General features: G+C 41.7%; 1 protein-coding gene across 2 annotated transcripts in view; it reads right to left on the bottom strand.

Annotated features, from left to right (window-relative positions):
- The window catches only part of ZFHX4 (zinc finger homeobox 4), a 482814-nt gene that overhangs the window by 74540 nt on the left and 392906 nt on the right, over nucleotides 1-15368 (bottom strand). Inside the window, exon 5 of one of the 2 annotated variants that reach the window (XM_044065820.1) lies at nucleotides 7653-7769. The exons of the other annotated variant lie outside the window; for it this stretch is intronic. Coding sequence (XP_043921755.1) covers nucleotides 7653-7769 — 117 coding nt within the window. The remainder of the gene's footprint in view (nucleotides 1-7652; nucleotides 7770-15368) is intronic. 2 annotated transcript variants of the gene reach the window in all.

The raw sequence follows: 15368 nt of genomic DNA, 5'->3' as shown, positions 1-15368 counted from the left end.
CCTGTCTGCTTTAGGAGTGCTGATTCTATGAGCGGTTATTAAACCGAGGAATGTGGTCCCCGCCAGAAAAAAAATAAGGGGGCAATGCAGACAGCTAGGGAATACAGCCCTGACAATCATGGGTGAGGACTAGTGGCTGGTGGGTGGTGGGTGGAAGGTGCTCGGGCATGTGTGTGAGTGGGTCGGTGAGTGCAGGTGTGTCTGTGTGGTTCTGGAGGTAGAGGTGATGCCTTACATTACATTAAAATAGTGCTCTTGTTGTGCTGACTTTTGCTCGGACGTATGGCAGCTCAGGCTGCGGTGCTTCTTTGCCAGGTCGCTGTGTCTTCCAGTGCTTATGACCCATATATCAGTTGGCTGAGTTGGGAATTGTTAGTGGTGGGGATTTCGGGCAGTCACTCACTGAGGTAATTTCCACAGCCAAGCCGCAAATGGTTTTCATGGGCCCAGGGTGAGGTGAAGCGTGGTTGCCGCTGCACAGGCGCTGTGTGCGCTCATGAGCATAGAGACATAGCTGTACTTCTGGTTGCGCCGACTTCATGGGAAAGGTTTCTCTCAGCTCTCCTGTTTTGAGGTACTGAAGATGAATATGGCAGGTATGTTAACCTGAAGATTACTTTAGAAGATCAGTGAATGGAACAGTTAGTAGTGATCCTGAATTTAGGAAGTGAAAGAGAATGGCACAGCAACAAATATCGCATATACGTTCAGGATGTTATATTGCTGACCCTGAACTTATGAGGTAAGAAGAAGGGGAGTGATTCAGGAGTTAGGAATGTGAATTTGGACAAGAAGCAGCATAAATTCAGGAAGTGGGAGACTGTGATCAAGAAACATTGAGTATGAATATGGTAGTTTTTTTTTTTTTGAGGTGAATGAAAGTGCAATGGGTGAGGTCCCAAATAGGATTTTTTGCTGAAATTTGGTTAAGTTATGAGGAAAATATTACAACATTAAACATAAACTCATGACCTTGGTGGTTAATAGCACTTAGGGGTTTCCGATGGAGGATTACTTTGATGTTTGATTGTTGACATAAGGGAGCGCGCTTTTAAGGATGTTGATAGATGTGTAGCACTTAAGTGAGTTTTGTGTAGTTATATTGAAACTGTGTTTTAGAATACTCATGCTTTGGGTCTCTGGCTTGAACTCTGTGTTATCACTCTACTTTTCTCCCTGAAATCAACTTTTGGGACAGTGGCATGTAAGGATAGTGAAGTTATGACAAGTTTGAAAAATGTTGTTTTTTTTTTTTCTTTTCAAATATTCAGTTCTACTGAAGTTATGAGGAAATGTTTCCTAAATGGACTTCAGTCAGCTTTAGCAGATGGTAATGTTTGGGTATAAGCTTTCAGAATACTCTTCTTAGTTAGAGGCATACATCATGAAATCGGTGTAATCCTATATATGGATTTTCAAAGTTAGTTTAAAAACGTCAACATTTTGTACAGTTCTGATGGCATGTTCTCAAAATGAAAGACAATCCTAACTTTGGAAGTTAGTAATATATTACAGCAAAAGTATTGGAATGCTTGTCTTGCAGATCTTTATTATATAGGCTTACGTGTCCTTATGCAATTCACCATTAAAAATGATGAGACCGCTTGCTCCAAGAGGCTGGGAGATGTGTTGTTTAGAACTTGGCAGGGTGCTGCCCTGGTGCTGTTAGGGTGGGGATAGTTTGGTGCTGGTGCATTTAGGGCATGGAGGGTGGTTCGTGGGGTGGATTTCTTCATGTAGGAAAGATTTTGTCACATTGGTGGTGAGCCAGGATCAGAGGTTTATGAAGGGTCTTTGCTTGGTAGTTTGGGAAATGTCTTGGGCAGTAGAAGTAAACTATTAAAGTTATGGTTTCAGAGGATTTACATATATCTTTTCTTTACAGATGGTGGTTTGGTGTGGGTGCTTCAGCTGTTGGAAGGCTACCCACTGAGGTCGTGTTGTTTGTATCACTCTCTGGCACGAAGATGGTTGGTCTTGTCAGGAGATGGATGTTACTGCCAGGGATGTTTGGCCTCTGTGGTAGTACGTGGAGAGGTCACAGGTATGGACATGTTTCATGTGCGGATTTAGGCTGGTCAGATTTTGTGTGGTATGACAGTAGTGCTGTGACAGGTAGGGATGTGACATGTCAGGAGCAAGGTGAGGCAGGTGCTGGGTAATTAGGGGGAGTTTGGGACCGTCTGCAGGTGGGGCAGAGTCATAACTGTGGTTGGGTTGGACTTTGGGTTTTGGCTAAGTGATTACCTAAGCAAGTCTTAGGGGTAGGGAGTTTATGCCAAGATGACAGGCTTGGAATGGGGGAGTTATGTTGATAATTTGAGTTAATTTATATAATGGGGCTCAACATCTGGAATCAGGAATTCCAAATAGTGAACTATGGCTTGGGAGGTTTGAGTTGTGGTGTCCCTTGGGGCGGGGGACAACCGGATGTTATGTTCATGATTTTGCATGGTGGCTTGGTTGCAGAAGGATGCTGTCTTGGCCTTGTCAATCTTGCTAAGTTTGGATGGCTGAGGTGAAGGGAGTTTTTGGAGGTAAATAAAATGTGTCTTTCCATAGGCCAAAAAGACTGGAGGTGCAATTTTTTCATTAGTTTATGGGTATTGCATCAGCTGTCATTTCATGCAATTGGGTAAGACACAGTACATGTTTTTTTTTTCTGTGGTGGGGGGAGTGAATGGGTAGAACTGTTTGCCTCTTATAGAGGAAGGGATTATGAAGGTTTGGTATAGGAAGGTAGGGACGGTAAGATTATTGGGGTTTGTTTGATATTCATTCCATTACTCTACTGGGAGGTGATGCAGTAGTATAACAATAGGTAGGGGTTGTTGGGCCATGGAAAGTATATGGATGTGTTTTCGGGATAGGTGAGGAATGGGAAGGTTAGGTTGGAGTTAGGAGGCTTAAGCAAGGCTTTGTTTTGGGACTCCTAGCAATGGACCTTGGGGTGTTATTAGGTAAGTAGTGCATGGCATTTGGGTTACAGCAGGATTCAGCCTTGCTCTTGTCAGTATTGCTAAGTGGAAGGGGCTGGAGCTGCGGCATGTTTGTGGGTGGCATGGAAGCATGTGGGTAGGTATCCAGTGGTACAGGGGACAGATGGGGAGGGCATGTTGGTTGTTTTGTTTGCTTCAGGGGTTAGGCAGAAGTTATAAGGATAAAGCAGGGTTTGGTTTTGTCTTGTAGGAGATGTTTACAGTTTGTTCCATGATTGGGTGTGAAGGTGACACACTGAAAGTTTTAAAGGGGAAATCCAAGGGCAAGCAGTGCATTAAGGATGTTGCTGAATTTTGATAGGTGCGTTACATTGTTATGGGGATTTGCATTTGTTTGCAAATGTGGGTTGGTGCATACTTCTGGGGACTGGTTTCTAGCTTTTTCGTCAGAAGGATAGGACAACTGGAGGAGGCATGTGGGACTTTGAGAATAGGGTCCATTTTCACTTGGTGGATGTGACAGTGGTATGGTTGATTGAGCTGTTAGATGAGGTGTGTCAGGCTAGGGTAGAAGGATTAGATGTTTGTGGCAGGATTCCAGTGTAGCTTTTACAAGTAAAGTGTATGGTATGGGTGTGGCAGCCATCAGTGGGTAGGAGATTGCTGGTATGGATTGTTGGGTTATTCATTTCAGGTCTGTTAACAAGGTGAGGCATTCTAGTGGTCAAGGAGGATTTATCTGCAATGTCTACAGTTTATGGCTGACAGGGATAAGGAGAAGATTGGCGGATGCTGCCCATTGTTAAAGTAATGTGATTGGAAGGGTTGGTGTTGGTATATGAAGGCTCATTGGCCTACAGTCTACATGGTTATTGCTTCATGGCTTTATTGATGGCAGTTACTAAGGTGCTTTGGTTGCCAAATGCTTTCTTGCTTTATAATGGACAGTGGGTTCAATGGCAGGATTACTAGGTAATGGATCTATTAGACAGGAAATCTCATTGTGGTCATTAGTATCTCCATTGGAGCAGAAAAGGGGTGGCAGTGAGGCCTGACTGTAACTCGTTGACCTTGTTTGTTTTGGGTGACAGTGGGCTTCTTAGAGTTTTGATGGTACTTTATCCTTGGGTGGTTTCTCCGGAGTGGGTTTAGTTTTGGGTGGTGCATTTGGTAGGTAATGATCTAGGAATCATGCTGAGGCTACTACTGCTGGTTAGATAACTGAGAGTTCACACAATATACAGAGGTTATGCTCGGTTATGAGGTTATGGTTGTCACTTTACCATTGTGGAGGGATCGGGTTTTATTTAGTTGTTTAGGTGATGGGCTACTTTGACTGTTTATGTGATAGGGTTTTAGTAGGTGATGACATGAATTCAGATTGGTTACAGAGGATGCTGTACACCGAATGATGATGGGCATTATGCCTTTGAGGGGTTTAGGTTGGAAGCTGGTAGGAGAGAGGGGGAACAGCCTGGTCAGGCTGGTTGGTGGAGAAGAGGAACAGGATTGCCCTCTTCTGTTCCCCCTCTGGTGTCTATATATTTATTTCTATGATTTGGGGAAAGGAAATGAGCAGCTGGAGGAAGTTTGCTGAATAGATAAGCAAGCGGAAGTAAGGATGCTGCTTATTTGGTTGGAAGGTAATTTAATGAATGGTGTATGTAGTGAGATGGGGATGCTACTTCATAAGTAAAGTAAGTAAGTAAAGGTATGGACGCTGCTTACTGAGTCAGGATGAGTAAGGTCATGTCGTCCTGAATTATTGGGTTGGATGGATAATTCAATAAATGGGATATGAAGTGAGTCTTGGACGCTGCTTCATAAGTAAACTAAGCAAGCAAAGGTATTGACGCTGCTTACTGGGGCAGGATGAGTAGGTACGCTGTCCTGATTAACATTGCAAGGATGTTTATGCTGTGTTTAGAATCAACTATACTATGTCCAGTTGTAATTAATAAATTTTGGTGATCAAAGCTATGTTATGGAAGTTTTAATAAAGGTCGTCAAATGTCATTTGTTATGATGTGTTTATTGAAGGGGACCAGGACAAACACATATTACTTCTGTATGACGTATAAGAAGTAATCTTGACTTTATCCTGATTAACGTATCCAAAAAGAAACTATAACTTAGATTAATCTAAAGAAGTACTAAATTAAAATGACTACAAATGAAACACTGCTGATCCAAGTGAATAAAAACATGCAAGTTGCACGATTTCTTGTGAAACTTGCAGTCACTAAAATAAGCTGAGTTTGTTTGTCTTTGCCACAGCAGAACTCCCGGTCCACTAATGATTGGCAGTAGATTTTCATGGTGCTGAGCTGCCAGCCCGACACCCAACCTTCAGCGAAGGCACGCCCATTCACACATGTCTTTCTGCAGCCACTCAACCACAGGGAGGACATGCAGACTCCACACAGAAGCCACTCCAGCCGAGAATCGGACAGGAGAACCTCTTGTTGTGAGGCAACAACACTACCGCTGTACCACCACAGCTTACTAAGATAAGCTGAGTAATTAAACAAATCAGTTACTAAACACACTTTAATACTGTCCTATTTACTATATTCTGCCTTAATAATATTTGTACTGATTTCCTTCTCATCTAACTTGTCAAACATTGCTTTATCCACTGGTTCTGTCACGTTTTCCTTTCCAGTGCATATGAGTGCAGCATTTAACATGACAGCCAAGTTAAAACTGGTTATATATGAACATTTACAATGATTAGTGAAACTTTGTGAACTGTTATGACAATCATCTGCCAGCAAAATAACACAAAGTAACACCTTATGGAAAATAATTTTGTTTGGGTAATGGCCATCTACAGTACTATGATGTTGCCCAAAAAAGAATTAACATTCCACCTTAAATGCAACAAAGACTGATCAGAAGGTTGAAAATAGACATTTGCCTAAAATTACACACCCTCATGCTTATAAAAAAGGCAAATACATGTTTTTGCACAAAAAAAAAGTAATTGTCTTCCCCCTTTTTTCATTTAATTTAGAAAAAAAAATAAAAAAAACAGCAACCATTTGAACCACAATTCTCAAGTGTGTTTGATTTGAGCACTATTGTTTTGCAACAAGAAATGACTCCTATGCTGTGGTAGTGTTGGTATGACTTTACATCTGTTTCAACCGATCAGCATTCACTTTTCAGGAAATTTAACTTAAGAAATGGTAGAGCGAAACACTAACGTTATTTTATAGATTTTCCTAATTCATACATATTTCCATTTACTATTACATTCTCTCACAGTTTAAATTCTACTCAAGTATGAATAGCACATTTCTGAAATGCTATGGTATCTATGTGAATAATACAACATCAGAGCTACAGAATAAACTGAAACCCTCTGATGAACTCATGAAACAAAATAAAAAAATGGAGTCACATCTTTAATGAAATGTCAATCAAGTTTTTGTCTGTTTATCATAGGATCTCACACAATCTAGAACTAGAACAGATATTATTAATTATTGTTTTTCAACTTGGCAGAACATCATTAGTAGCATTGTTTATTTTTTTCAGTAAAAAGTCATTGGTCAAATTTGGAAACTCAAAATGCTTTTGTTAACAAATGTATCTGGAAGAAGCATGTAGGGATTGCAATCATTTTTAACAGAAATTACTAGTAGTAATATATAAAAACTATATATGTTTTATATGCAAAGAATGCACTAGGAATAAAAAAATAATGCATCTTTAACTGTGGCGCACCTCACTGTTTCAGTACTGAAATGATGTTTTCAGCAAAACTAAATGCCTTTCTGTTGCATACAGGCTCTTTTGTATGCCGCTGTCATGGAGATACAAGAAAAAGATAGATGACTACCTGAAACTAATAGGCTTCAACCTGTTTCAGCATTTCTTCTGCTTCAATGAATCCAACATAATGTATCTAGGTACAGCATGCAGGAAAAGTAGCCAATGTAATATTCATTGTGACCATAGATTTCCATCTCATACATAAAAAGCAGAGATGAAGTCACATGTTTGCGAAATCAAATACAAAGAGAGCCTAAAGATTCTGCTCCACATGAAAGTCCTGGGTTTGTTTGCGCATAAGTAAATGTCATGGCACAAGGGTTTTGTTTTGAAAGACAGTAGCTTTCATTACTGGATCTTGTCTTTTTCAGGGGGATCACAATTATCAAACTCTTCATATGTTTTCAGTGATATTTTCTCTTTCCCTGGACTGAAGAACCTTAAGACTTTTTTATTTGATTTTGTACTGTGTGCTGATAAATGCCTGTGATAAATATCTAGAAATATATGAGTTTAAGCAGTTTAGTCCATCAGAAAATGAGGGCTTAAAAAGTCCATTCTTGGGGTTATAACAGTGTTGCTTTGATTGCAAGAAAATATTCATGTGGTATCTAATCCCACACTTACGAAAAATTAATATGTCATCAGAGAAATCACAACTACAGCTAAGATTAATGAAAGGAGCTTAAAAAATTACAAGCACACAAACTGATTTGATTAAAAAATAATCTTACTAGTCATTCTGTAATATTCTCCAACTTATCCACAGCCATCCTGTCAGATGGTTATGATTAAAAATAGGTCAATGGGAGGCGACTGATAGAAATCAGATGCAAAACACACATGTAATGAATAGTTGTGGGGATGTCAGGACAGTTTAAGATGAAAGACCATTTAATACATATCAAAAGAGGCTGAATTCTGGAGCATTACCAGAGTCTTTATCGGCTTTTTTGCCTTCTTTATCTTTCTCACTTGTGTCTTTATGATCGCCAGCAGCAGCCACTGTTGCGGTTTTAGCAGACCGGTCTGTTTCTTCCCTTTGCTCTTCTGCAGCAAGACACAGAAAGGATCCATGTCAGTATATTTTTCGGCATGAAGCAAACGGAGCAAATGAAAAATCGGCTAGCAAACACAAGCATTCTTTTCTGACTGAAATTTTTGACTACTGGAATTGATTTTAATAAACTTTCAAGCTGGTAAAGTTATGTGTGTGTGAAAACAAAAGTGTGATAGAATTTTCTTTGTTCATAAATACACTGTGAAACAGACTAATAAAACCCTTTCTCTCGCAGTGAAGGCATTTTTACCTTATGCAGCTGGATAGTAATACATCACTATATAAAACAGTTTACAATTTACAACAATTAAGTGCAAAAATAGAAAATTAAAACTTTCATTTCACATGCTTCATTTTCTTTCTGTCTGCCTATCCTTTTTCTTGATTCTCAACTCATCCATCACTGTCTGTGTTTTTGTTTGGAACTATATGTCTTTCTTCTGTTTTTTCATGCATGCACACATCCATCATGTTGGCCAGTTAACTAGCCATTTGCCAAGCTAGTTAGCTGGCCAACAAATAAAAGGGCCTTGGAATGTAATTTTGGTCATATCCTGTAAAATGCAGCAGTCAGTTGCTATCACAGCAAAATTTATTCTATAGAAGATAAACATTAACAAAGTTCTTGACAGAAAAGCAAATGCTTTGAATAAAACGCAGTTAAAGAACACACTTGATAGGTCACTGGTGGCATGATACCATGCTTTGCTACAGTGCAGATGAAACTGGTATTGTTGTGGGTCAAAGCCTTTGAGACGAATAATATTTTGGTTTGCCTTTGTTATGAAAGGAGCCATTGTGGCTTTAGTGGCTCATCACATTCCACAGGATTATCCTTCCTTATTTTACTTAAAGAGTGAAAATCCCAGCTGGTTACAGTATCCTGTGAAGCAGAGTGGTTCTGTGGCTTGAGTGAAAAATCAGAAGTCTGGCTGTGAAGGCCTGAAATAGTCACTGACAAGAGTTACTGGTTAATTTATCTGTGGACTAGACCTTTAGGTCCATGCTGACCATAAACAGCAGCTGAAAAGGGACAGTTAATGACAATCTGATGCCAGAACTTAAAAAAAAAAAAAGAATGCCTTACAAAGACATGCATGCTTAGTGGAAGAGGTGTCCAAAATGTGATGGCAAACAAAATGGTACAGTGTGATGATCTTGCCTGTAATCACAGAGATAGCACTCTAGCCTTGTTAAAACCAGTACAATTCAGGATGGAAGTAAAATCAGTGCTAAGCACTGTACGATTAGTTAGAATAAGTATACTGTACTACAGAAACCAGCATTACAGTGTAACCATCTGACCTTTAAAAACTACCATTTACATGTACTTAGTAATACATCCAGGAGGTGGCATGTTAATAGCTGTATGTGCTTTGCTAATTATTATTATCAGATAACGTAGCAATAATTATTGCATGCCTGCTGCCTATTGCCTTTGTCAAATGGTCCAGGTTGTGGCTGAAAATGGCTCAAGGATCAGGCTGCTTACTCAGTTAACAAATGCTACTGGAATAAAATATTAAAAAGAAGCCCATGTAATGAAAAACATTAGAGTTGAAAGGAATTATATATATAGCTATGAAACAGCTGAAATACAACACAATTAGGCTTTGATCTTAAAAACTCCAGATTCAAAGTTGGTTTCAGTATGTAGATTCACACCATAACAGGCTAAAAATTATGTGGTTAAGTCTTCACAGAAATGTGGATTGAGTAATTGACTTACAATGGCAGAATACCTGGATTGCTAATACTGACATCCTTATTTTGGCAAGGCACTTTAATTCCAAGGATCACCAACACATTTAATTTGAGAGAGAAACAGATGTTTTACAGTAACCTTGTTAAGACAGCTCTGAAAGTAATTTAGCTGAAGATATGCAAAGTACAGTTGTGTACACTTACCATAAATGTAGATGTTCGAGTGTAGTCACTATTGCAGTCATCACACTTGGGTTATCTGCCTGCAGGTAGCCCTCAGTCGGCCGATTACCAGAGACTTAGTATTTCTGCATCGGATGCTGTCGATCCAGAACTGACGTCAGGTCATCAGGGGTATAAAACAGGCAGCCGATGTCATTACATTAGTTTTTCTTGCCCCAAATGTCAGGAGCCCCCCAAATAGGGAGCTAGGTTATGGTAGGGAACACACCACCAGTAAAAAGTAAATACCAATACCAATACCAATACCCCAGAAGGGGTTAGTAATAGCCGTAGAGAGAGAGAGAGAGAGAGAGAGAGAGAGAGAGAGAGAAAGAAAACCAGGGGGCTGGAAGGAGGGAAACCAGGACTGCAACAGTGAATACACTCGGACATCTACATTTATAGTAAGTGTATACAACTGTACTATGTTCTTCGTATTTTACTGTTGCAGTCATCACACTTGGGTGGATTCCCAAAGCTGAAGAAGGGTGGAGGCAGTCAAGAAGAGTTAGGGCTGGCTAGTATGCCTTGCAGAACTGCTGTAGCAAATCTTGCCCTGGATTTGGAAAAGATAGGCAGGTGGTAATGCTTGGTGAATGTGTGTACATAACTCCAGGTAGCAGTCTCCAGGATATCCCTGGTAGGGACTCCCCTGAGAAATGCTGTACAGGTAGATGTTGCCCTAGTGGAATGTGTTCTGATCCCCTAAGGGATTGGTTTCCCATGGTGCTTGTAGCAGAAATGGATGCAGTGTGCTATCCATTTGGAAATGGTTTGTTTTGAAATGGCCTTGCCCTCTGCCCCTTTTGCAAAGCTGACTAGTAACTGGTCAGATTTTCTGAAGGGCTTAGTCCTATCAAGGTAGAATGTGAGCTGTCTGTGCACGTCCAAGGAGTGCAGGATCCTTTCCCCTTTATTTTGAGGATTAGGGAAGAAGGTTGGCAAATGGATGGATTGATTGAGAGCCACACTGGACACAACTTTGTGCATAAGGGAAGGGTTAGTCCTGAGGGAAACCCTGTTAGCATGGAAAATAATGAAGGGTTCCACAGCCAATAAGTGCTTGTAGTTCACTCTTCTAGCTGAAGTGATGGCTAGAAGCAAGGCTGTTTTCCAAGAGAAGAATTTTAACTCTGCTGATGCAGCAGGTTCAAAGGGGGGAATCGTGAGTTTTTCCAGTACAACGTTAAGGTCCCAATCAGGGGTGGGTGCTCTCCTTGGTGGCCTTAAGTTGTTTTCCCCACTCAGGAACTGTTTGATAAGAGCGTGCGAGAAGAGAGGTGGCTCAGTGTTGTAATGAGCAGAAATGGCTGAGGCATGTATCTTAATGGAGGAGAAGGACAGGCCTTTGTGGAGTAGATCTGTTAGGTAATCCAGGATAAGAGGCTGAGAGGGCAGTGCTGTGTCCTCTCCTTTAGACTGAATCCATGAGCAGAATCATTTCCACTTATCAGCATAGGATTTTCTAGTACTGGGTCTTCTGGCTTCAAGAATGATGTCCAGCACCTGTTTGCTTAAGGTTGTTGGGGGAGAATTAAAGGAATAAGCCAGGCTGCAATATTTAGGGTTTGCAGTTGTGGATGCAGAATCTGTCCCTCCTGCTGAGAGAGGAGGGTTGGATTCTGGTGTAGGTACCAGGGTGGCACTGATGTCAGACTGCAAAGGAGTGGGTACCAGTGCTGGCATGTCCAGTTTGGGGCAATCAGAATTGTCCTTGGCCTGTCCTGCTTTATCTTGAGTAATACTTTTGAAAAGTGAGGCAGAGGGGGAAAGGCTTAGATTGAGAGATTTACCCACTGTAAAGATAGGGCATCCACTTTCCTGGCCCTGCGGTGAGGATTCCTGGTGAAGAATTTGCTGAGCTGGTGGTTGTAGGGGGGAGGCAAAGAGATCCACTTCTGGGATCCCCCATTTCTGAATCAGAAGGTTGAAGGTGCTGTGCTCCAATTGCCACTCATGTGGGTCTAGGAGATTTCTACTTAAGTCGTCTGCTAGTAAGTTGTGTTTGCCTGGCAGGAATTGAGCTTGCAGATGGACCTGAATGTCCAAGGCCATGTTCCACATGGCCATGGCTAGCCTGCAGAGTGGGTAGGAATGGGTGCCCCCCTGTTTGTTATGTACCACATAACTGTGGTGTTGTCTGTTTTTATTAACAGTTGTCCTGGAAAGATTACAGATCTGAAAGCTGTCAGGGCATTCTGTACAGCTAGCATCTCTTTTTAGTTGATGTGCAGATATATTTGACTTGGGCTCCAGTGGCCCTGAATACATTTTCTGTCCATGTGTGCTTCCCAGACATAGTCTGATGTGTCTGTGGTTAAAGTCTGGGTGGCTTGGGGTTGAGTAAATGGCAGTCCCTTGTTGTGGTTGCATGCTTCTGCCCACCAGAGGAACTCTGTCCTTAGACAAGGTATGATAGGAATGACTGTTTCCAGGTCCTGAGAATGTTGGCACCAAAGACTTTTTAAGTACCACTGGAGTTTCCTCATATGCAGTCTTGCATATGGAATCAGCAGTATACATGAGGCCATGAACTCTAGGGCTTGCAGTATTTTTCTTGCAGATAGCTGGGTTCTGGTGGCCATTTGTTTGAAGTAGTCTGTCATAGACTTGTTTTTCTGAGTTGAGGAATGCCATCTGGTAGTTGGGAAAGTACTTGGTTTTGAACCTCTCCCCACTGGTTTGGAGGAAGGTCTGGAAACCTGCTTGGATTTGGCAGTGAATGGAAGCAAATTTGTACCCCAGGGATACAATGTTGAGGACCCACTGGTCCTGAGTGATGGACATCCATTTTTTTGCATGAAGGGCAAGTTTTCCTCCTAGGGGCACAAGCAATTGGGCAGGGCTGGGGAGTGGAGTAAAGAAGTCATTGTGAGCTTGTTCTGTAAGGAGGTGGCTTACCACTCCCTGCTTTAAGGGTGGGGGCACTCCATTGTTTAGATCTCTGCATACCCTGAGACTGTAGTCTGGGTGGTCTGCTTCCCCTGGGTCTGGTTTGAGAAGGCCTGGAGGGGGCTGGAAAGGGCCAGTGTTTGGAAGGGCAATGCCTACTGAATCTAGGGGGTTGCACTTGTAAGAATTCTTTAACAGTCTACATAGACTTAGCTTTTTCTTCCATCTTTTTAAGAACGTCTTCTGCTTTGGTGCCAAACACAGTCCTTATTCAAAGGAGCGTCTAGTAACTTTGATTTGGCATGGTCTGGCAAGGTCTGCTCCTTCAGCCAAGCATGTCTTCTCAGTACAGAGCCAGTGACTGCAAAGTATGTTTGCTGACTTGGCTTGCAGAGTGCATAAATTCCTGTAATTCTTTATTTTCTGTACAGTCTGCAAATGTTGCCACTTTTTGTTTAATAAGCTCCATACTATGTTGTTGGTACTTCAGCATGTGAAACTGACAATTAAAAAACAATTATAAAACATGCAGCCGTCGCCATTACACCAGTCTTTCTTGCCGTGCAGTGCTCAAAGCAGAAGCAGTTCACAAGTGCAGGTCAGCTGACTCCTGAAATTTTCATTTTTGAGTTTCAGAACCGAAGTGTTCAACTAAAGCTAAGTACCCCGTTGGGGAAACTTTTTCTTGCTCCTTACCGATGTCAGTAAAAGTTAATAATTGCATTACTTGTGGAAAGCAAATACCTCATAAAGATTTTCATTCGTTCTGTATTCTTTGCCTAAGCCCTGACCATGACGTACCTTGCTGTCGGTTTTTTGCTTTATTTAATCAGTGCACTATCCTTCGTCGGTATACTTTCGCCTCTAAATATTTTGGTTCTTGGTTTAATTATCCAGAAATGTCGTTGGTTAGCCATTCGACTACCGGGATTCCAAAAAAATGCAAAGATAAAGACAGAGACAGGCCGCCGAGGTCCAAAACTGCCGAAGATGCTTCTTCTAAGCCAGTCGCCAGTTCACTGGTACTCAGTGAGATGCTTTCGCAGCCCCTGATACCCGCTACTTCTGATTCGCAGGCCTCTACTGAGACCCATTCAGAGTCTGGTATGCCGCGAGACACTTCAACTATGGAACCCGCAGATGTCTCTATCTTGGATGGGTCTGGAGCCGCTGTGCAGACACCGGCTTCTGAGAGTGTATTCAGGCCTATGGACTTGCATATTAAACCAACGCCTCCTTCATCACTTAGGCCAAAATCTCGAACCATGCCTAAAAAACCGATGCCCAGGTGACATGCTCAGGCCTCTATGCCTAAAAAACAAATGATAAGGATCGGGGTAGCCACCCCCCCCCCCTTCTAAAAGGCCTAGGACTGAAGTTGTTTATGAATCTTCTGACCAGGATTCTGTTTTTTCTGATTCTTCTGATGATCTGGATTTGCCCTTATCTACTTATAAGGATTCTGATGCAGATGACTCTATTCCCTCTGCTTCCCCTCCAGAAGATTTTTCTTTTGGTGAAACCTTACATACTCTAAGGGAGCATTTCCACAGGGAAAGCCAGGATTTTTCTGATTTAAAAAAGAGGCTCAAGGATTTCTTACTCCTGCCTCAGCATAGGCCTGTACTAGACATCGTTGATGATGCTTTTTCAAAATCTAGTTTGGCCCCTGATTCCTTGCCTCCTGCTCCCAGAAAACCTGACAGATACTACAGGGTCCCTGAGTCAGACAAGTTCCTTTTTAAAAATCTTATTCCGGATCCAGAGACTATTTCTCAGGGGCCCAAGGGCATTAAGGCTTCTACTGCTAAAAATCCTATGCCTTCTGATAGAGACTCCAGAGCGCTGGATAGATGGGGTAAGAAGGTTTACACTTCTGAAACCTTGGCCATTAGGGCTTTAAACTGCCAGTTTCATATGTTAAAATATCAGCAACATGTTATTGGATTGCTTAAACAGAAAATGATGTTGATTCCTGATTGTGTGGAAAATAAAGAATTATGGGACTTAATGCATTATGCTGAACTGGTTGGAAAACATACTTTGCAATGTGGTTTTGATTCATTAGAGGCCTCTTACAGGGCTGCTGTTACTGGGTCTGTGCTCAGAAGGCATGCTTGGCTTAAGGTGCAATCTTTACCTGATCATATTAAAGCTAAATTGTTGGATGCTCCCTTGAATCAGGACCGCCTGTTTGGCAGCAAGGCTGAGGAATTTTTTAAAAAGATGGAAGATAAAGCTAAATCTATGCAAACTGTTAAAGATGTCTTACAAGTTCAGCCTCCCAGATTTAGTAGGCACTGGCCCTCTAAAAATTGGTCCTTTCCAGCCCCTTCCAGGTCTTCTCAAGCCATACCCAGACACAGCAGGAACCCCAAGTTTCAGTCCCTGGGGACACACAGGACTAAGCAGTGGGGTGCCTCCACTTCCATATATTGGAGTAATAAGACTCCCCCATGGTAAACTGTCTCAATGACTTCCTTTTAAAATTTCCAAGCACTTATCAACTGACTGCCGATTTGGGGGGAAAGATTGCTTTTCATGCAAAGAACTGGGAGCTCATTACCTGGGACAAATGGGTTTTAAATATAGTGTCCCAGGGATACAGATTTCACTTCCACACGTTGCCAGCACCAAACGGGTGGCTGGACCTACCCCCAAACCAGTGGGCAGAGGCTCAAAAACAAGTACTTTCTCTCTTAAGCATGGGGGCTATTCAGTTGGTACCAGAAGAGGAAAAGGGACAAGGTTTCTATTTGAGACCTTTCCTG

Source organism: Protopterus annectens, chromosome 3.part0, assembly GCF_019279795.1.
Source record: "Protopterus annectens isolate FY-2018-M chromosome 3.part0, PAN1.0, whole genome shotgun sequence".
In the NCBI taxonomy this organism is placed as follows: domain Eukaryota; kingdom Metazoa; phylum Chordata; order Ceratodontiformes; family Protopteridae; genus Protopterus; species Protopterus annectens.
Note: the sequence above shows the minus strand (reverse complement) of the source record. Positions and strands in the feature narration are given on the sequence as shown.